The 19378-nt window shown below is 61.4% G+C and overlaps 4 protein-coding genes and 1 long non-coding RNA gene across 10 annotated transcripts in view; 2 read left to right on the top strand and 3 right to left on the bottom strand.

The window, feature by feature from the left end:
• Positions 1-1475: 1475 nt before the first annotated feature.
• Positions 1476-7092, bottom strand: HTRA2 (HtrA serine peptidase 2). Of its 2 annotated transcripts, XM_023926672.2 has the most exons (8): positions 6641-7087; positions 5564-5768; positions 5285-5479; positions 5128-5160; positions 4645-4753; positions 4202-4271; positions 2081-2176; positions 1476-1817 (listed from the first exon to the last, which is right to left on the bottom strand). In XM_023926672.2, exons 1-8 carry the CDS (start codon positions 6997-6999, stop codon positions 1652-1654), a joined length of 1233 nt encoding a protein of 410 aa, XP_023782440.2. In that variant the 5' UTR covers positions 7000-7087; the 3' UTR covers positions 1476-1651. The 2 variants fall into 2 exon arrangements, with proteins under 2 accessions (XP_023782440.2, XP_086746203.1); XM_086890077.1 differs by lacking the exon at positions 5128-5160 and having other exon boundaries at positions 6641-7092.
• A 268-nt stretch (positions 7093-7360) lies between these two features.
• Positions 7361-15438, top strand: AUP1 (AUP1 lipid droplet regulating VLDL assembly factor). 3 transcript variants are annotated; one of them, XM_086890076.1, is made up of 13 exons: positions 7361-7494; positions 7772-7909; positions 8346-8496; positions 9636-9823; positions 9935-10007; positions 12055-12128; positions 12904-12970; positions 13521-13626; positions 13762-13908; positions 14053-14213; positions 14369-14457; positions 15239-15291; positions 15324-15438. In XM_086890076.1, exons 1-12 carry the CDS (start codon positions 7445-7447, stop codon positions 15285-15287), a joined length of 1293 nt encoding a protein of 430 aa, XP_086746202.1. In that variant the 5' UTR covers positions 7361-7444; the 3' UTR covers positions 15288-15291; positions 15324-15438. The 3 variants fall into 3 exon arrangements, with proteins under 3 accessions (XP_086746202.1, XP_086746201.1, XP_086746200.1); XM_086890075.1 differs by having other exon boundaries at positions 15239-15438; XM_086890074.1 differs by having other exon boundaries at positions 14053-14457.
• On the bottom strand, positions 10468-15366 carry LOC147652854 (uncharacterized). Its single transcript, XR_015287064.1, has 2 exons — positions 15140-15366; positions 10468-14410 (listed from the first exon to the last, which is right to left on the bottom strand). It is a non-coding gene; the product is annotated as an uncharacterized LOC147652854 (long non-coding RNA).
• A 76-nt stretch (positions 15439-15514) lies between the features above and the next one.
• LOC111929136 (BCL2/adenovirus E1B 19 kDa protein-interacting protein 3-like) lies at positions 15515-17659 on the top strand. Of its 3 annotated transcripts, none has more exons than XM_086890032.1 (6): positions 15515-15777; positions 16332-16461; positions 16542-16674; positions 16749-16843; positions 16957-17078; positions 17307-17659. In XM_086890032.1, exons 1-5 carry the CDS (start codon positions 15690-15692, stop codon positions 17063-17065), a joined length of 555 nt encoding a protein of 184 aa, XP_086746158.1. In that variant the 5' UTR covers positions 15515-15689; the 3' UTR covers positions 17066-17078; positions 17307-17659. The 3 variants fall into 3 exon arrangements, with proteins under 3 accessions (XP_086746158.1, XP_086746157.1, XP_023782415.2); XM_086890031.1 differs by having other exon boundaries at positions 15543-15777; positions 16929-17078; XM_023926647.2 differs by lacking the exon at positions 15515-15777 and having other exon boundaries at positions 16135-16461; positions 16929-17078.
• Positions 17660-17834: 175 nt separating this feature from the next.
• Positions 17835-19378, bottom strand: part of LOC111929154 (dedicator of cytokinesis protein 2-like) — a 50111-nt gene continuing 48567 nt past the window's right edge. The window contains exons 51-53 of the mRNA XM_086890020.1: positions 19188-19296; positions 18645-18778; positions 17835-18572 (exon numbers count right to left, since the gene is read on the bottom strand). Coding sequence (XP_086746146.1) covers positions 18483-18572; positions 18645-18778; positions 19188-19296 — 333 coding nt within the window. The 3' untranslated portion in view covers positions 17835-18482. The remainder of the gene's footprint in view (positions 18573-18644; positions 18779-19187; positions 19297-19378) is intronic.

Below are 19378 nucleotides of genomic sequence, written 5' to 3'. Positions count from 1 at the left end.
TGGCTGCTGGCACGTCTGTGGGTTGGGAGGAGCGGCCTGGCAGGAGGAGGCGGCACGGTTCACGCTGCAGGGCTCTGGCAGTGTGGGAGCATCCCCTGGGCCCTGCAATGCCTCATCCACACAGCCCAGGCCCCACAGCAGCCCCCAGCACCCTCCTCAGCCACGGCTGCTCCTCTGGATGAGAGGAAGGGACCAGCAGCAGCCCCACAGCACCGTGGGTGGGGGGACTGAGAGCAGGGATGTGGTGAGGAGCTGGTTCCCCCTCAAATGTTACCGAGCAGAAATCCCATCCTGGGGCTGTGACCCTTGAGGACTGGGGTCCGCGGGACTGTGACCCACAAGAACTGAGGTCTCCCAGCAGAGAGGGGCTGCCTCGACTCGTGTGGGAGCACAGCCCGGCAGGGCCTGGGGCCGACACAGAGGGCAGGAACACTCGGGTGTGACACGAGGGTCGAGGGAGGCACAACCCTCACCCTCAGCTGGGGGCTCCGACCCCTTCCCCACTGCCTGGGAGGAGGGGACAGGCCTTGGCTCGCTCCTGGAACGCGCTGCGGTCAGCGCAGCCGGAGCAGCTATGCCAGACACGCCGCCATTTCCCCCGAGCCGGCGGCGCTGGCCGGGGCAGCGAATTCCTCCGGCGAGGCCGGGGCTGCTGAAAGGAGGCCTGTTCTCAGGGCAGAGCCGCCCCTCGCCGCAGCACCCCTGAGGAACTGTGCTTCTTTCATGTCCCAAAAGCGGCGGGCCGGGGCTCGGGAGCGCCGTCACGGGCAGGGCCTGGCCCGACAGCCGCATTCCTGTGCTGCTCAGGGCTGCCCTCGCCGCTGAGCCGCTGCTCCGGCTCTTCCAGGAAGGCGAGGAACAGCCGGAGTTGCTGTTTCCCCGAAGGCCCTCGGCCTTCAGCTGTCCCCAGGGGCCGGGTGTGTGTGGGAGCAGAGCTCCAGCACTGACAGCCAGCTAGGGGCGGGACAGGCAGAGCCCCGGCCCCGCCTGCGGCTCCCATCCTCAGCCCTCCTGGACATCAGGGCCAGGAGATGCTGCTCCAGCTATCCCAAGTCCAACATTGACACCGAGTTCACCACGGCCTGGAAAGCTGCTGCACAGGAGATGTGGACACAGGGCTTGGAGCAGTCACAGAGCTCCCAGCAGAAGGGATGTGACCAGACGGCCCATGGCACAGCAGTACTGCTGCACTTCAGGGAGGTAATGCCGGTCCCAGACCCGCTCTGGGGCCACTCTCACAGAAGAGCCACATGGCACAACAGCTGCCTGCCAGGTACAGAGAGGAGTCAGATCCCCAGCCTAGGTGGGTACCAAGCAGGTGGCATGAACATTGCTAAGGTCCCTGGAGGCACAGCAAGCTCCTCCCCAGCCACAGGGTCTCATATGGGAACTGACAGGAGCAGGGTCCCACACAGCCCAGCCTCCACAAGGCAACTGCTTCTGCCATGGGAAGGAGGCCACATGGCCCTGGGGGCTGCTAGAAAAGTGCTTTATTTGAGTATAGAGGGGAGCAGCTGCACCACAAGTCACCCAAGCACAGGCCCCTCTCCTGGCCCCTTCCAGCCCTGCACGAGCTCTCCATCTCTGCCTGGCCAGCAAGGACACATCTCAGTCCTGCCCTCGGCTCCGGGCCAGCGCCGGGCGGTCTCTGCTACTCGGTGACCTCGGGGACGACGCTCACCAGCAGGGTGTCGTAGCCGCGCCGCACCAGCAGGGCCAGGTTCTGCTGTGTCCGCACCGCCTCGTACACGTCCTCGGCGCGCCGCGACGCCGTCCCGTTGATCTCCAGCACCACATCCCCGGCCTTCAGCCCTGCCCTGCGGGGAGAACATGGATGAACACGCAGAGGGTGAGGAGGACATTCGGCGTCATCATCATGCAAGTGCAGCGGGAGCTGCGGCACCAAGGGGTTCTACAGCCGCACTGGTACTTGGCCAGTGAGCCACCCAGCCTAGGAAAAGGTCCTACCAGCAGAAACCCTGGTGGTTTCTGCTGCAGAGCCCAAGCCCCGCTGCTCTGCAGCAAAATACATCCCACAGCTGCTCCCTGACATACCCCTGAGGCACAGGGCAGCACTTACTGGTGTGCCGGGGAGCCGATGATCACCTTGTGGATCAGCACGCCGTAGGAGATGTCGGGAAAGGTGGGGTCACGCAGCTTCAGCTCTGCCAGGATGCTGCAGAGTGAACATCAGCATCAGGGATGGAGCTGGAGGCAGAGCAGGGCTCCCACCCCACTCCCTGCAGCTGCACAGGATTAGAGAGCAGGCACAGGACCTCCACTCCTGTGTTCCTGCTCCCTGCTGAGCACAAGCCACAGCTGCCAGCCCCTAACACAGCCATCCTCCTGTCAGAACGAGAAGACGAGAATCCCAGTGGCACCAGGGAGAGCTGGAAACCCCTGGAGCAGCTGCCAGCTGGATCAGAGCGGTGCTGATGCACATCCCAACGTCACATCACCCTTCCTGGGGTCAGACCCATCCCTCCCCTACTGCGGTTTCACTTCTGTGCCCTAGGTGAGCAGGATAAACAACACAAGCTGTGCCCCTCTTCCTGCCAGACGTGTCAGCAGAACTCTCCTCCTGAGTCTAGAGACTAAACAATCACAGTTTCTCCAACTTTCCCACAGATTGTAGGATTTCTAAACCAAATTTAAACTCTGCATCTCTCACAGCTCCTCTTTGGACTCTCCCCAACTGTTGCAGCACTCCAGCTGGATGTCTCTGGAGTGACGGCATTCTTCCCTCAAACACTGCATCAGCTCCAGTCCCTGCAGACCCACACACTCAGTGTCTGCCCAGCTCTGCTCCTCTCAGGTCCCTGCTCAGCCAGTCAGGACTCCCCACGTGGCTGTGGTCCGTGCTGAACTCTGCTGTGCAGTCCCACAGCCCAGTAAAAGCTGCCGATCCTTCCCAATTTCACACAGCAAAGGTGGGAAGAGGCCTCTCAAGCTCATCTCTCCCAACCCCCAGCAGCCTCAGTCAGGGCAAGCTGCTCTGGACTGTGTCCAGTTGGGTTTTGAGGATTCCCAAGGACCCTCCAGGCTATGTGTGCCAGGGTCTAAGCACCCTTCTCACAGTAAAAAAAGGGATTTCTCGTGGACCCTCACATGTCTCTGTGCCCACTCTCTCTTATCTGGCGTGGGCACTATGGACAGAAGAGGGTCTGTGCCTGAGCCTGTGCCCAACATGGAGCTTCTCCTTCCTGTGCCAGGGAAAGGCTTCCAGATGGAAAGGTTCAGGGTGTTCAGGGCAGTCACCCGATTCCAAGGCAAGCAATCCCTTGTTGGGAGCCCTTCCTGCTGGGCACAAACAAGCCTGGCAGTCAGCTGGTTTCCCTGGACCCGCGTCCCAGGAGCCGTGTCCGAGGAATTTCACGCTGCTTCCTGACAGACCCGGTCTCTGCAAGCGTGGCCAGGAAAGCAGGAGGAGCCTGGGCCGGCCTCCCACATCCCTCGGGTTCTGCCGGGTACCAGCACCATCTGCTGGGCATTGGGGAACTCACCAGACTTAGCAGAGCACAGCCCCAGAAGGTGTTTGCCCAGCAAGGCACAACACCAGCCCCACGAGGCAGCTGAAGGTCCCTTAAACGTGACTGCAGGAACCAAAGAACCAGAGCAGGTGTTGTCCTTGAGAACTGCTCCCACAGGTGAGAGCACAGGTCCTGCTTACTGACATGGGCACTTCACAGAATTGTTTGGTTAGGAAAGACTTTTAAGATCAAGTCCAACCCCAGCTCTGCCAAGGCCACCACTGACCCTGTCCCCAAGTGCCACATCCACACAGCTGTTAAATCCCCCCAGGGATGGGGACTCCACCATTGCAGGGCTGGACACCCCTTTCCAAGAAGGAATTTTCCCAGTATCCAATCTCAGCCTCCCATGGCACAACCTGAGGCAGTTTCCTCTAGTCCTGTCCCTTGTTCCCTGGAAGCAGAGCCCGGCTCCACCCTCCTGTCAGGCAGAGCACTTTTTATCTGCTCACAGAGTCTACTACAAATGTAGAAACTTGCAAGTTTCCAATTTACCCCTGAGCCAGCCAGGAGTCTAACCACAACACAAGCACAAAGAGATTTGAGAGTGAAAGCTTAAGATGTGGAGACAAACCTCCCAAAACTAGGCACCCTCAGTTAGTTGGGAAGATCGCAGCATATCCCTGCCCCAACAGGACCGATCTGTTGGCCCCTGACCTCAGGACAGGTACCTGGGAGTGAGGGTCAGCATCATCACCCCGATGTACCGGCGCTTCGTCTCTGCATTGCCAAACCAAGAGCCTGTGGAAAGACAGGACATGGAATGTCACAGCTGGAAAACAGAACAGAGCTGGGCTGAGCCCTCACAACAGGGAGCATCCAGAGCCACTCCAAATCCCTACAACAGCTCAGCCCAGTTCCCAGTGCCAGCAGGAGCATTCCAGGTGATGTATTTTACACCGTGACTTGGCTTCCCTGGTTTGTCAGATTTTTGATAGAGAATGTCCCTCCCCAGTGTCACAGGAGAACCAGGCAGGGCAGGGGAGCAGCAGCACAGCTTTCCTGTGGCATCAGATGAGGCCCCAAACACTTCTCCTGCTCTCCTTGCCTTTCTTGGGAAGTTCAGCTGTGCCAGAGCCTCCCCCAGCAGCCGAGCATGGAGGTCCCCACTTACTCTTGCGCTGCTCCTCCTTCTGCAGGAACTTCCGCAGCCGGTCAGAAGGGATGGCAAAGGAGATGCCTGAGGTCACCTTCATGGTGTTCACGCCAATCACCTCGCCATCCTGCAGGGAAAGGGCACTGGGCTACCCAGCCTGGATCACTGTGGAGAGCAGGGGAACTACTGCACCAGCCTGGGGTCCTGCCTGTGCACCCACCCGTTCCCAGGCTGCTGTCCCTGTGTCCTGCCTGACCCTGCCAAGGTTGAGTCTATGGGATGAGTCCAGGCAGTCCCTGGCCCTGCCAGCACCAGCCAGACCTCGTCTCCACCAGAGCCCCATCAGTTCCACCTGCCTCAGATACTGCACAGGGTTTTCACACCAGGCTTAGCCCTCCTCTCCCTCCTCCCAGCATGCACAAGCACTCCCAAAAGGGGGGAGTAAGGGGCACACGGCACATCCCCATCCCAGCCAGCAAGGAGACAAGCAGCAGGACTCACCAGGTTGACGAGGGGGCCCCCAGAATTCCCAAACTGCAGCAGAGGAGAGAGAGAGTGTGAGCAGACCACAAGAGCCCCATCCTGAGGCCAATCCCAGGGTGACCAGCCAGAACCCCCATGCGGGCCCCTCCTCCCTCCCAGTGCCCACGTCCCTTACATCGATGGCAGCGTCGGTCTGGATGTACTCCATGTCGGTGGCGGCCAGGCCCAGCTCGCGGCTGCCGCGCTGCGCCGAGCTGACAATGCCCGAGGTGATGGTATTCTGCAGGGCAAAGGGGCTGCCCATGGCCACCACAAACTCGCCCTGCCTCACCTCGGCCGAGCGCCCCAGCGGCAGCGTGGGCAGCGGGTGCTGTGGGGAGCGAGCCTGTCAGCGTGACAAACACAGGGAACGTCCCCGCTCCCCGGTGTCCCCACGGCTGTGACACGCACGCACCTTGGGCTTGATCTTGATGGTGGCGATGTCCGCCACCTGGTCCACGTCGTGCACCACGGCGTCGTACATCTCGCCGCTCGCCAGCTTCACCCGCACGCGCCGCCGGTTGGCCACCACGTGCGCGTTGGTGACGATCAGCCCGTCAGGGGACACCAGGAAGCCCGAACCGTTGGAGATGGGAACCTCCCGGCCCAGAAAGGGGTGCCTGCAAGGAGGGCACAGGTCAGGAGGGGTGGCAGGGACAGCAGGGAGCAGTGAGGGTGTGCAGGCAGCGGCACGATGGGGAAATCCTTTCCTGTCCCAACAGTCTGCACAAAGAGGGGAATCTGCACGAATGCAGCAGGAATCCAGAGCTCATGCACAGCCACAAAGGTACATTCCTACCAGGAAGAGAAGCGTGCAAGAGCAGGAGGAGCTGGGACCTGTGCAGAGACAAGGCCAGAACACATGGAGCCTAGCTTTTCAGCAGGTAACAAATACCTGAGAGGCCACAGGAATGTTTCCTGATAGCGGGAGCAGACTCACAACTCTGGGCCCTGGTCAATCACCACAACCTCTGCTGGTAGTCAAGTGAAGGGAATGGAAAATGGGATGGACCAGCAAGGCCAAAGGCCAGCTGATGGTGAATTATTGCCAGTGTGGGTCAGGAACCCAGGGAAGGAGCAGCACCAGCTGATGCCTCCTTAAATTGCGAGACAGAGAAGGTGACACAGCACACGGGTGACACCGAGCTAGAAGCAGAAGTCACCCCCAGCCAGAGGGGAGAGCTGCTGCACAGAGGTGCTCCAAGAGGCCAGAGGCATTGGATGGTGAGAACATTAGAGAGCAGACAGGGAAATGCCGAGTGCTGCTCCCAGGCGGACTAACGGGGGCAGCCCGGGAGGCAGCTCCGCCAGACGGCCCCGGAGGACATGGAAGTGGCAGCGACGTGTGGCAGCCGCGTGCCGGTCTCTCCCGAGGCACCTTCGGGAGCCTCCGGGACGGTTCAGCACAAGCCGGCAGAGGTCCCGGAGGGGCCGAGGCCACACTGCGCAGGGAGGAGGGAAATCTCTCCCGGGGACCTCCCGGTGCCGGTACCTGCCCACGATCTCCACGTAGACCAGAGCGGGCGCCGTCTTCTCCACCACGTCGGCGATGAAGTTGAAGGCGGCGCGGGGCGAGGTAGGCGGCGGGGCGGGCGGCGGGGCGGGCACGGCGGCGCTCAGCGGGGGCTGGCGGCGCTCCCGGGCCCACAGCAGCACCAGCGCCGCCGCCCCGGCGCCCACCGCAGCCGCCAGAGACCGGCCCCTGGCGGAGGGCGGCGGAGAATGGGAAGGAGGAGGAGGGGGAGGGGGAGGTGGCAGTTCAGCGGCCCCGGTCAACGCTCGGCACCAGCGCTGTACACCCGGTGGTACCGGGATACACCGGATCCGCACCCTCCGCGCCGCTGCCGCCATGCTGCCGAGCGGAAACCGCGCCCCGCCGGGCGGGGCCGGACCGCAGGGCACTACGGGAATTGTAGTCCTGAGGCGGGGTCTGCCCGACACTGTCCTCCGCCGCGGGGCACGCCGGGAGCGGTAGTTCCGAGGCGAAACCTGATGGAAGCGCGTTCTGCTGCGGGGTACGCCGGGAGTTGTAGTCCCGCTGGGAGCTACCGTCCCGCCGTCAGCGAGATGTGTCGATAACCGGCGCGGTAGCGGAGAAGGGCAGCCCCGTTGTCAGAGCCGCTCATCGAGCCCGCCGGAGCCGCCGAGGGCCGCGGCCGGGCCGAGAGTGCTGCGGCGGCGCGGTGAGGGTCAGGAAGGCGGCGCGCTCCCAGCGTGCCCCGCGCGGGCCTGGCGCGCGGCCGCGGGCAAGATGGCGGCGGGTGCGGGGCGGCCGTGAGGCGCCGGCACGGCGGGGATGGAGCCGCCCGCGGCCCCGGGCCCCGAGCGGCTCTTCGACTCGCACCGGTGAGTGCCTGCCCGGTGGACTCCCGGGGGAGCCGCGCGGGAACTGCTGGAACTCTGGGCGGGGGTCGCGGGGTTAGAGGAGGGCGGGGGTGTCTCACGGAATCCCCGTGGGGAAGGTCGGGGTGACCCGTGGGGGAACCCGGGAGGGCCCGGGGTGTGCCCGAAGTGGGTTGGGAGACTTGCTGGGGGGAACCACGCGGAGCGGCGGCCGCAGGGCGGGTCCTTGGGATCGCCCCGGCCACGCTCAGACGGCCCCGGCCGCTCTGTGCCCCTGCAGGTTCCCGAGCGATGGGTTCCTGCTCCTGGCCTTGCTGCTTTACGCCCCCGTGGGGCTCTGCCTGCTCGTCTTGCGCGTCTTCATCGGCGTCCACGTGTTCCTGGTCAGCTGCGCCCTGCCCGACAGCGTGGTGCGCCGGTGCGTGACCTCGGGGGGCTCCGGCTGCTGCCCGGGCTCGGTGTGGGGTGGCAGGGCCGCCCCGGCCCTTGGGTGTCCCCAGCCGTGGGGGCTCGGCTCAGGGTAGGATCTGTGGGGAGCTGTGTCTTCAGGACTCCTTGTCTTCAGGGGCCTTGGAGGTGATTCTGCCAAGCCCGGAGCTGGCGGCTACCTCTGGAGTGCTCAGGGATTGGTCTGGAGCACGTGGATCAGCCTGGTGTGCTGCTCAGGAGTTCTGTGGGCACTTGCTGTCCTCATCCCAGCCCCACAGCAATTCCTGCTCCAGATGTATCATTTCCATTTGATCCCAGAGTCATTTGTCCAGCTGCCAGAATTCCTGGGCCCTTGTCTGTTGGACATGTCACCTAGCAGTGGTTCAGAGGGCAGGAGCTGAGGAAGATCCTTGTTCCCCTGGCAGGTTCATTGTCCGTGTGATGTGCTCCGTGCTGGGGTTGCTGGTGCGTCAGAGCGACCCTCGGCTGCGTGGGGCTGGCACCAGGGTCTTCATTGCCAACCACGTCACCCCCTTCGACCACAACGTTGTCAGCCTGCTCACCTCCTGCAACACGGTGAGGGCACGGCCGGGGCTCCTCCCCTCGGGCGGGGCACGGGCGGCTCTGCCCGCTTTGGTGCTGCAGTGGTCACGGTGGAAGGCAGCTTGAAGCCCACTCAGTGCCACACCCTGCCATGGGCAGGGACACCTTCCACCAGCCCAAGTGACTCCGAGCCCCGTTCAGCCTGGCCTTGGACACTTCCAGGGATCCAGGGGCAGCCACAGCTTCTCTGAGTAACCTTGCCACTCTCACAGTCAAAAATTTTTTCCTAATATGCAGCCTAAATTTCTCCTCTTTTGGTTCTTCCCACTAATCCTTATCCCATCACTCCAGTTTCTGGTGCAGATTCCCTCTCCAGCTTTCCTCTAGGCTCTGTCAGATCCTGGAAGGTTTCATTTCCAAATCTGATTTATTAACTCAGGGTGTTAACCTTGAGGTGTTTTCTGTGGCAAAGTGTCACTTGTGGGCTCTGCATGAAGAAGTGGAACAGGATGAGGAGCAGCAAGATTTGTTACGGTGGGAGTTGGATTTTGGTGGAAGAGTGCTTCCTTCTCTTCCTTCCAGTGGCTGCTTCCTTCTCTGGCCTTTTGGATAAGAGGGCAGGGCTGGTTGTGGGGTTTCCCCCAGCACTGGGTGGGAAGTTTTGGGTGGGGCATGGAGGGTGCTGAGAGAGCTGCATGTCAGTGGTCCTTGGGTAGTTCTGGGCTGTCCATGCTCTCCTGTAAAATTCTTGGTGTGTGGAGTTCCTGAGTCAGCAGGCTCCGTGTGGCTCCTGTGTCCTGCAGAGCCATTGATTTACCCCTGGCCTGGAGAGGGGGGACTCCTGGAAGTGGTGTGTGTCCTGCCAAGTGCGCCAGGGGCTGCTGGAGAGAACACTGGGGACAGCTGGGAGTGCATGTGCCTGGCAGGCAGGGCACAGTCTGAATGGATGATTTGGAATCCATTTCCTGTGGAATTGAGGCTGGAGCAGGGACTGAGGCCTGGCAGTAACGTGTTCTCAGCCACCAGTGCTGTCAGTGCAGATCACTCTCAGTCCCAGAGGGGTTTTTACCAATGAACAGGAACTTTGTCACCTCTGTCACCTGGGAAGGTGGGGCAGGAGGGCCTGGAAGGGTGGGCAGGGCAGTGTATCCTCCTCACTTCTGTTCTTGCAGCCTGCCCTGAGCGGTGCCTCAGGGTTCATCTGCTGGTCCCGGGGATTCATGGAGCTGGGAGTGACAGGCAGCCGTGCAGAGCTGGTGGATTCCCTGAAGGAATACTCAGCCCACCAAGGGAACCCACCACTGCTGCTGTTCCCAGAGGAGGCGGCCACCAACGGCAGGGCCGGGCTGCTTCGCTTCAGGTGAGGGAGTGGGAATTCCCACAGCAGGGGAGTGGGAATTCCTGCAGCAGGGCAGCTGGGAATGGCAGCTCTGGTTCTGGGATCATTCACTGCAGAATTCCTCCCTTCCAGCTCCTGGCCCTTCTCCATCCTGGATGAGGTCCAGCCCGTTGCCCTGCAGGTCCGGAGGCCGTTGGTGGCTGTGGTGAGTGGTGGGCACAGGGACAGGGGTGGGCTGGGTACAGCTTTTCTTTCTGCTCCTGCTTTGGAGGTGTGGCCTGGCCTCGTGTGCTGGCACCCTGGAACCAGCTGCTCAGGGCTAACACTGTTCCCACTGCCTTTCCTGGGAACTTGGCCAGTCAGGACTCCCCTGGTTACACTGGCCAGCCTGACAGATGTTTGGTGGCCCAGCTGGCTGTCACTGTGCCTCTGGCTTCCATGGCTAGTGCAGTCTGCTTTCCTCCTGGTGAGCTCCCTGCTGTGAAAGACCAGCTGCAGTCAGTCCTCGTGCCAAAGGTCACGCAGGGCTCTGGAGGCTCCTGAGCTGGTGGCCCAGGCACAGACACAGGACATGGTGCAAGAGCAGCCCCACACAAGGGATAAAGTTCACGAGGGCAATGGCAGCACTGCCAAAGGCATTGCAGGGAAACTGCTCTCAGCGAGGCTTTGTTGAATTTCTTATTTTTGATATTTATTATTTATGATCTGGTGACCACAGAGAGCTGCCAGTCATGGCTGTCACTCATGGGTCTGGTGTTTCTGGGGACACAGCAAATGAACCCCTGGCAGGGTGAGGAGTCACCTGGATGGGTGCAGGGATGAGAACTGCAGGAATTTTTGTTAACTCTTGCTAGGCCAGGGGTGCTGAGACAGAGTTCAGGCAAGCCACAAGCGTGGGTGAAGTTGTAGATTTCTGGCAATGAGGATAAGCTACATTTTGAATGACGCCTCCAGAGAAGTGTGAGAGTTTTTCTGTTCTAGACAGTTTATAAGGAATATCTGATGTTTTAATGGGTTTGGTTGCATTGAGAAATTCTGAGCTGTGACAAGTTGTGTGTGTGTCTGTGCATCCCTTCCCTCATGCATGTAAGGGAGAAGAGCAGGTCTGTGTGGAGGTGCTGGTTTCAGTCACTTCTTGCCTCAACTTTTATTTCCAGAGTCTGAGCAGGACTTGGTGCTTCCTGCACATTGGCTGGTAAATCCTAGTGCATTTCTGGGGTGATCTTAAACCATCAGATACTGGAAAGATTAGAGATGTGATATTTTGAATGATTCAACTGGTGTTTTATAGAAAGTTTTCTTACATCATTGTGTAATGTATATTAGGCACTGGGTTGGGCCAAACACCAAATTTGGGGATAAGAAAGAATTTTCTCCAGCTCCAGTTGCATGGAATATTGCAGGAGGGTTGTTCTGTGGCACAGGCAGTGTAACTGAAATCTGGCTGTGGGCATCACTCCAGGCATTTGGGTTTAGCGTTCTGAAGTTGTGTTTGTCCAGGAAACGAGGTTTCTCTGTTCCCCTTGTGGGTGGCCTTTTGGGGTTTATCTCATGTACAGCTCCTCTTCCCAAGCTGTGGGATAAACCAGGCACAGTCCTATCTGAGAATCACTGAATTGTTTGGAAAATCCCTTTGTTTGGATCCCCTCTGTGGGGTCCAACCATTCCCCAAGCACTGCCAAGGCTACCACTGACCCTGTCCCCAAGTACCACATCCGCAGTGCTGTTAAATCCCTCCAGCGATGGGGACTTCTCCCTGCCCTGGGGAGCTGTGCCAGGGCTGGACACCACTTCCCAGGAGGAATTTTCCCAATATCCAACCTGGGCCTCCCCTGACACAACCTGAGGCTGTTCCCTGGGAGACCTTACAGGAGTTGGGACATCACAGAGAGGCTGTTGCCACCAGAATGAGGAAGGATTGTTCATGGTTCTGAGGAAACATTAGTAGGTTTTTGTTGTAATCCTCTACAACAGGTTTTCAGGAATTTTTTGTGCTTTCTGAAGGCACAGACTGGTAGGGAATTGGGGGAATACTGAGGGAGGTCTTAGTGGGAGGAAAGTTTTCATTGGGAGCAGTGAAAACTGGTGATGATCAGTGAGGGTGAAGCTGCCCTGGGGCTTGCCCTGCTTGCACTTGCTTTGCCATTCCCACTTTCCCAATCCTCCAGCCACAGCTCAGGTGTGCTCTGCCCAGTGGAACCTGAACCAGCTCCTTTTCCATGGGTGGGATCTCACTGTGCTCTCCTCCCCAGAGTGTGGCTGACTCCTCCTGGATCTCAGAGCTGCTCTGGACCTTCTTCGTTCCCTTCACAGTTTATCAAGTAAGGTACTACGTCTCTCTCTTCCGTTTGGGGCAGGGTTGAGGGTGGGCAGGGCTGTGGTGTCACCGTGGCAGTGAGAGAGAGCTCCCTCCCTGGGTGCCTCAGCAGGGCTGGGCTCAGCACCAGTCTGGGTCTGGCCATGTCTGACCTGGAGGGGGCTCCTGGTTCCTGTTGGGGAAGGAGAGGAGTCTCAGTGTCTCCAGGTGTTTAGTTCAGGTTGCCAGGTGTATTTTTGAAGCTGGGCTGCTCAGTCCAGCAGTGCTGGCCCCCAGGGTCTCTGTCTGTCCCTATGATCCCTTGGGAGTGGGGTGATGATCCAGGGGGATGGTGCAGGGGTGGTCCAGACCCCTTCCCAGGGCCTGGGTGTGAGCCTAGGCTGGCTGAATAGCTTTGCTGCAATGAGGGCAGTGGAAAGGACTGGGAATCAAATGTAGGGCTTGATGTATTTCAGCAAAGGAAAGCCTTTCCCTGGTTCTATCTGCCTGAATTCTGGGTGACCTGTTTTCTACTTCCATGTTAATGGCCACAGATCCTCATTAAAGCCTTTCTGGGAGCTGCAGATCCCTCGTGTTACACTGGAGGGCTAAGGGAGCTCCAGTGAGCCAGTTCTGTCTTCTGCCATGTCCTGGATTTGGGTGTTGGGGTTTGGTGCTCCTGTGGGGAAAGGTGTGGGGGTGAGCAGGGAGCATGGAGGTGGGGATGGCATGGCTGCCCCTGGCAGGGTGTCCCCAGGGGCTGCTCCCAGCAGGGCTGGCTCCATGTGCTGTTGTCCCCACTCAGGTGGATGCCGTCTGTCCCCAGACAAGCAGATGAGCGGAGTGAGGACTTTGCGCTCCGAGTTCAGGAGGTAGGAAAGTGGTGTGGGAGAGGGATGTGTAGGACTGCTGCACTTTGGGATGGGCACAGAGGAGAGCGGGGTGCAGGGAGAGTTGCAGAGGGCATTTTGAGGTGTGTTTGTGTGATGGAAGCTCTGGTATATATTTATTGCCCCTTGGAGGAACTCAGTTATTTCATGGCTTATTTGCCACCTCACATTGAGGCTTTCTGCAGTTGTCAGGGCTCTTCCCATCAAGTTCAAACCTTTCACCCCCTTTTTATAATGCCACAAATCAAACAAAGCAGTTATTTTTCCACCTTGCCCATATATGCTGGGTACTTCACAGCTCCAGACATCTCATACCTCCTTGTCAGCCTGTTTTGGCAGGATGATATTGCTATTCCTGGTCCTTCTCATGAAATGAAACACTGAAATGCATCCCAGAGGCCCCGGAGAAATCAGTTCCCAGCCCTCTTGCCCTCACAGTGGCTCCACGTACCCCAGACATGCTCCCCAGCGTGGAGGGGCTGCCTGGGCTGTGTGTGTTGTGTTTTTTGGGTGACTCCTCTGCGTTCCACAGCTCTTGGCCATGGAGCTGGGTGTGGTATCCACACGGATCACCGCTGCCGACAGGACCGAGCACATGAAGAGGCTGAGACACACATCACGGCTGCCCTTTGCCCCAGGTGGGGGTCCTGAAGGGGTCCTGGCTACGGAACCTCAGCCTGGGCTCTGCTTTTGGGGGAGCCTCTGTCTACTCTCAGTGACAGACTGCCCACTTTTAGTCCCTCACCCTGTGCCCACTGTCCTTTCTCCTGCAGCCTCGAGCCAGCGCCCGGCAGCCCGGCCCAGGGTGCCCCCCAGCCTGCCTGGGGGTGCTTCTGAGGACGTGAGGGTCGTGGCCATGGCACAGCAGGTCAAGGAGGTGCTGCCTCACGTGCCCTTGGAGGTCATCAGGACTGACCTGGGTGAGCAGGGACTGGGGTGGCAGCAGGGATGTAGAGGCACCTCCTGTGGTCTGAAGGAAGAAACCTTTTCCCCACTGCACTGGTACACATTAGCAGCCAGGATGGAGTGTCCTGATCTCTAATGGGTCTTTTTTGTTCCTGCAGTCCAAACCAATTGTGTGGACACCACCATTGCCAACTTGCTGGAGGGGAGAGTTTCTTTCTTCCCTGAGAGTAAAGAGACTGAAGACCTGCCTGCCCCGTCTACCTCCCAGGCTGCAGCTGCTTCTGGCATCCAGGGCTCTGTGGCTGCGCCTTCTTCCAAGGTACTTTGGGGTTGTGTCTCCTTGCTCTGGTGGCTCGTGTTCAGGACTAGCCAGGGGCATGGATCACCAGCCTGGTATGCCAGGTCCTTCCAGAGCTACCAAGCAGACCCCTGCTTTCATCTGTCTCCTGATGGCTCCTGTGCTTTCTCTTCCAGCCGGCTACAAAGCAGTTTGCAAAGTCCCCCGTGGAGCGTCACCTGTCCTTGCAGGAGAGAAAACGAGCCTTGTACGACTATGCCAGGAGGTGAGAGCCCCCCACACCACCCTGTGCCAGGGCCACACAAAATCTCCCCCCACCCAAGCCCCAGCAGCACCCGAGGTGCCCCAGGCACTGGGCTCTCCAGTGGAATGGAGCCCCTGTGGGACTGGGTTTCTCTGGGGTCCCACTGACACCCTCGGTGTGGGCAGGACATTCCTGTTTGGCACCAGGGACAGCGCCGTTAATCCTCCTTGGTGTGAGGGCACAGGGAGTGAGCTTGGTCTCTGTGCAGGGTTTTCATGAGGCAAATCCTGGGACAAGAGGCCAGTTCTGGTCTTGGTTTAGGAAGACGGAGAAAATTGAGGATGTGTTTGAGGGGAAGTTGAGTGTGCCTGGGCTTGCTGGGCACTGATCAGCTGGGGTGGTGCCGAGGGAACCATCCTGTTGGGAAACCTGGCTGGGATCTGCTGGGACACGGGGACTCCTGTGGGTGGTGCTGGGAGATCGTGAGCCGTTATGGGCAGCCCTGGCTTGGTCCGTGCTCCATTGTTTTTGTTCCCAGCTGGGACTTTACCTCCCCCATGGCCCTTCCAGAGCAGCTCCTGCTGCCTTCACCCATTTCCCTGGGCTCCAGGCCAGTTTGGAATGAAACAGGACCAACCAGAGCCAGCGTGCAGCCAGGGAGAGCCCGGCCCCGGGGTGCTGCAGTGTCCCCGGGTCCCGGTACCTCGGGGCTGCTTCCTGGCCAGACGGGCGATCCCCGGGTGGGTTTGTGGGACGCCCCTCAGGTGGTGCCAGCGGTGTCTGAGGGCGCTCTCTCCCGCAGGCGGTTCGCTGAGAAGCACGGCGCGGCAAGGGCCGGCGGCAGCCCCTGACCGGGCCGGGCCGGGCCGGCGGCAGCCCCTGACCGGAGCCCCTGACCGGGCCGGGCCCGGCCGTTGGCACCGGGAGCGCGCGGGCCCCGCGCGGGCGGGACGGGCGGGGCGGGGGCGCCCCCTGGCGGCGGAAATAAACGGCGGCAGCGTCCGGCGCGGCTCGGGCTGTGCGGGCACCGGGGCGAGGGGGCGGGGCCAGCGGGGGAGGGCGGGGCCGGGCCGGCTCCGTGCGGGTCTGCACGCGCCGCAGCCGACGCCTGCTCGCGCGCCGCACGTAGGCGCCGCTTAAAGAGGCAACGCGGCGGGGCCGCCGCCCCCGCGGCCGGGTGAGCTGCGGCTCGCGGGCCCAAGCGGGCGGAGCCAGCGCCCCTTTAAGAGACCGGTGCCGGTGGTTTTATTTACATGGGGGCTCGCGGGCGTCACGTGACTGTCAGCGGCGGGGGCTGCGCGCGGAACACCCGCGGGGCCATGGCGGGAGCCGGCGACGACGGTCCGAGGGGAACCGGGGCACCGGGGTGGGATCGGGGCAATGGGGGACCCGAGCGGGCCGGGGAACCGGGGGCTTCGGGGCACCGAGGGGTTTGGGAGAATGGGAGACCCGGGCGGGACGGGGCACCGCGGGGTTCGGGACAGCGGGGAGCCCGCGGGTCAAGGGGCTGACGTGCACACATGGGGTGACCGGGAGTCCCGGGTGGTTGATGTGCGCTGTGGATGGGGAGCGGGTCAGTGGGGAGCCCAGGCGGGGTTTCTGGGGGACAGATGTGCGCCGGGGGCCAGGGACTGTGGGGATCCTGGGCAGGCTGGTGGGCACCGGAGGTTGGGTCAGTGGGGGCATCGGGGGGCTGATGAGCACCGCGGGAGCAGAGGCAGCTGCGGGTTCCGGGAGAGGAGCCCCGGGGTGCATGGGACGTCCCGGGTCGGGGACTGCACTTGGTGCTCCTGCGGTCTGCAGGCAGGGGTGCGGGGTGTGCTGGCAGGGGCTCCCGGCTGGGATGGGGTACAGGGGTGGGCCTGGGACAGCGCAGGGGCTGACAGTCCCCCCAGGCTCCTGGGTGGAGCTGCGGTGTGGCCCAGGCTGCCCCGAGCCCGAGCCGGCGCCTTCTCCATTCTCCTGCCACACCGATGTGGAGCGGATGCTGCTGGAGGCCCAGCTGGAGACAGAGAGCAGTGACGGGTGAGTCCTGAGGGGGAGCCAGGCTCCAGAGCCCTGCTGAGCCGTGGCTGGTTTCAGTGACCAAGGATTTCTGTTTGCAGGGCCCTGCTCGTGCTGGGGTCCCCAGCCTGGGATGACGATGGAGCCAGCCATGGGAGTGATCAGCCAGGGGAGAGTGAGGTGCTGCCTGCCCACAGCCAGCCCCCCCCACCAGGCTGCTCCCACCCCCGGCAGGTGAGGGAGCTGCCCCCACCACACCCTGCTGTGCCCCCAGGCCCTGCTCTGACCTGCCCTTTGTCTCTTTCCAGTGGGATGTGCCAGAGGAAGCCAAGTGGAGGCAGCGACGCCTGACAGCGTCCCTGGGCTGGGCCTGTACCCGCTGCCCTCGGTACCTGTCTCCAAAGTAAGTCCTGTGTCCCTGACCAGCACGTCCTACTGACCCCCATCCTGCTGTCCCTGTGTCCCTGTTAACCATGAACTTTCCCCAGGGAATTTGCCTTTGTGTGCTCCCCGCAGCCAGTGCTGTGGAGCCTGCAGGGAGGTGCAGTGGGGAGGAAGAAGAGACTTTTCAGTTCGGAGCTGCTGCTGCTCTTCATCCCCTCACTCCTGCTCAGCCACCTGCTGACCCTGGGGCTTGGGTGAGTGTCTGTGGCTCTCAGCATGGGGCTGGGGGAGTGTCTGGAGGGTCTCACCCTGGGACTGGGGGAGGAGGGAACACTCCTGCATTTGGGCTGCTCATCCTGGGGTGCTGTCATGCACCACTGCTCCCAGCAGCTGCAGTGGTCTGCTGCCATCTCCCCTTGCTCTTGGCTTGCTGGGGCCCAGCCCCCTGTGCCAGTGCCTCACAGTCACTCTCTCCAATCCAGGATCTACATTGGGAAGCGCCTGGCAGCCTCCTCGGCCAACCCTCTGTGAGGATCTGGGCAGGCAGCAGAATGGGAATGCGGGGAGAGCCCGGCCCCAGCGCAGCCTGACCGCTCCCAGGCCCCATGTTCGTGACACGAGGCGCCCTCTCTCCGTGTCTCTCCCTCAGCCCTTGCCTCAGGAGCTGATCCCACTCTACCCCATAGACCAGAACCTGCTGATGGCAGCTCCCAGCTGCAGGCAGCCTCTGCCCTCCCCAGCCCCTGGTTACAGGTCCAGGTCCCCCTGTAACAGACTGTAAATACAACTGAGCCCACCTGAATAAAGAGCCCTGTGCCAGCTCAGGGGCTGAGCAGAGAGTCCCCTCCCTGTGTCCGGCCAGCCCAGCCTGGCTTGGGAAGTGACCACTGGACTCCCTGGAGTCCCTGTGCTTTGGGGTGGTGCCAGCTGGGTGTGAGCCCCTGGGTGGGCTGTGGGCAAGCAGGGGTGGCTGCTGGGGCTCACACAGGTGCTCAGCTCCACGCAGGTGCTCGGCTGATTCATTTACCCTTTATTAGCCGTGGCTGCAGTGCAGAGGCAGGAGCTGAGCGTGGCATGGCCAGTCAGGGCAGTGACACCTGCCAGGTGGCAGATGTGGACAGGAGAGGTGGCACTACAGAGTATGAGGCTGCCATGGCCTGTGTGCACACCTGGCTGTCTCCTGTGTGTCCTGGTGCTGCAGGATGGGGTGGGCAGCCAAGGGATGGGAGCTGTCCCACCAGCAGGGAGCAGGAATCACATGGAAGCGCCACTGGGGAAGTCTCTGGCTCGCTGCCACTGGCACAGTCCGTGGGCAGCTCGTGTGGAGGGAGGGATGTCCTCATGGCTGGGAGGGGCTGCATGTGTGGGAGCTCAGTATGGCTCCAGTGGCATAGGAAGCATCCAGGGCCAGGTGGGTCCCAGCCTCTGGGAACACCTGGAGGATGGCAATAGCCAAAGCTGGCAGGACACGGAGTGGCAGTGCCTGGTGCACACAGAGACTCCCATGGCCATGTGGGATGCTCTGGGTGTCAGTACTGCAGGAGGTGCTCCAGCAGGTGAGAATCAAGCAGGGCTGTGAGTTGGGCAGCTGGCTGGGCACAGGGGCACTCTGGGCAGGGGTGGCCCCTGCAGACAGTGCAGCTGCAGGTGGCATCAGGTCAGAGCTGTGACAGTCGCCTGGACTTGGGTGGCGGCAGCGGTGGTGACTTGAGGCTTTTGTTGCCATCCACTGTCGGGGATGTGGATGCCTGTGAGCAGAGAGGGATGTGAGGGGTGGTGGGAATGGAGGCCAGGGCCAGCCAGTGCCTCCCCTCCAGTACCTTCCGTCCTGCTGCAGCATCACTCTGCTCCAGGAATGTCTCGTACACCGCAGGGTTGAACTTGCGGGGCAGTGGTGGGAGCTTGCTGGCACTCTTCACACGGCCACCAAAGCCAGTGGGAGACAGGGATGAGCCTGTGCAGACAGGAGAGGTGGGATGGAGGCTCAGCCAGCCTGGGGGTGCATAGGGCCCATCGGTGTGCCCAGGGCTGTAAGTCCCCAGGGCTGTCAGTGCCAGCATTCCCGCCTAGGGGAGCATGGCAGTGCTGGGCGGAGGAGACAAAGGTGCCATGGGCTGTGAGCCCAGCCAGAAGCAGGGGGCTGGCTCCCACCAGGAACAGCTCTTGGCACCGAGACCCAGCGGCACAAGGTCCAGGAGCAATGGCTGCAGCCCCGCAGGGAGCGTTCAGCAGGGGATGTCCCTGTGTTCCCTCTGTGCCACCACAAGAGGGTGAGGGGACCTGTGCCGGGGGTGGTGTGGGAGGGCACAGCCCTGCTCGTGGGGCTGTAGGGACTCTCAGGAAGGTGGCCTGGCAGGTTGTACCTGCAGCACTGGGCTGAGCGTCGGCAGCAGCTTGGCTTGGCGGGGGCTGTTTCCCATCAGCGCTCAGGCTGCTCAAGCTCATGTTGCAGGAGAGTCTCCACTTCTTGTCCTGGGGCACAGAAGGAAGGCTCAGCACCTTGGAGGGCCAGGCTGGATGGCAGCCCCTGCAGCCCTGGGTCTCCAGCCTTGTG

The sequence above is a fragment of the Cyanistes caeruleus genome, chromosome 5, assembly GCF_971803275.1.
Source record: "Cyanistes caeruleus chromosome 5, bCyaCae1.hap1.1, whole genome shotgun sequence".
In the NCBI taxonomy this organism is placed as follows: Eukaryota; Metazoa; Chordata; class Aves; order Passeriformes; family Paridae; genus Cyanistes; species Cyanistes caeruleus.
The sequence above is the reverse complement of the archived record's forward strand: the minus strand, read 5'-3'. Positions and strand labels throughout refer to the sequence as shown.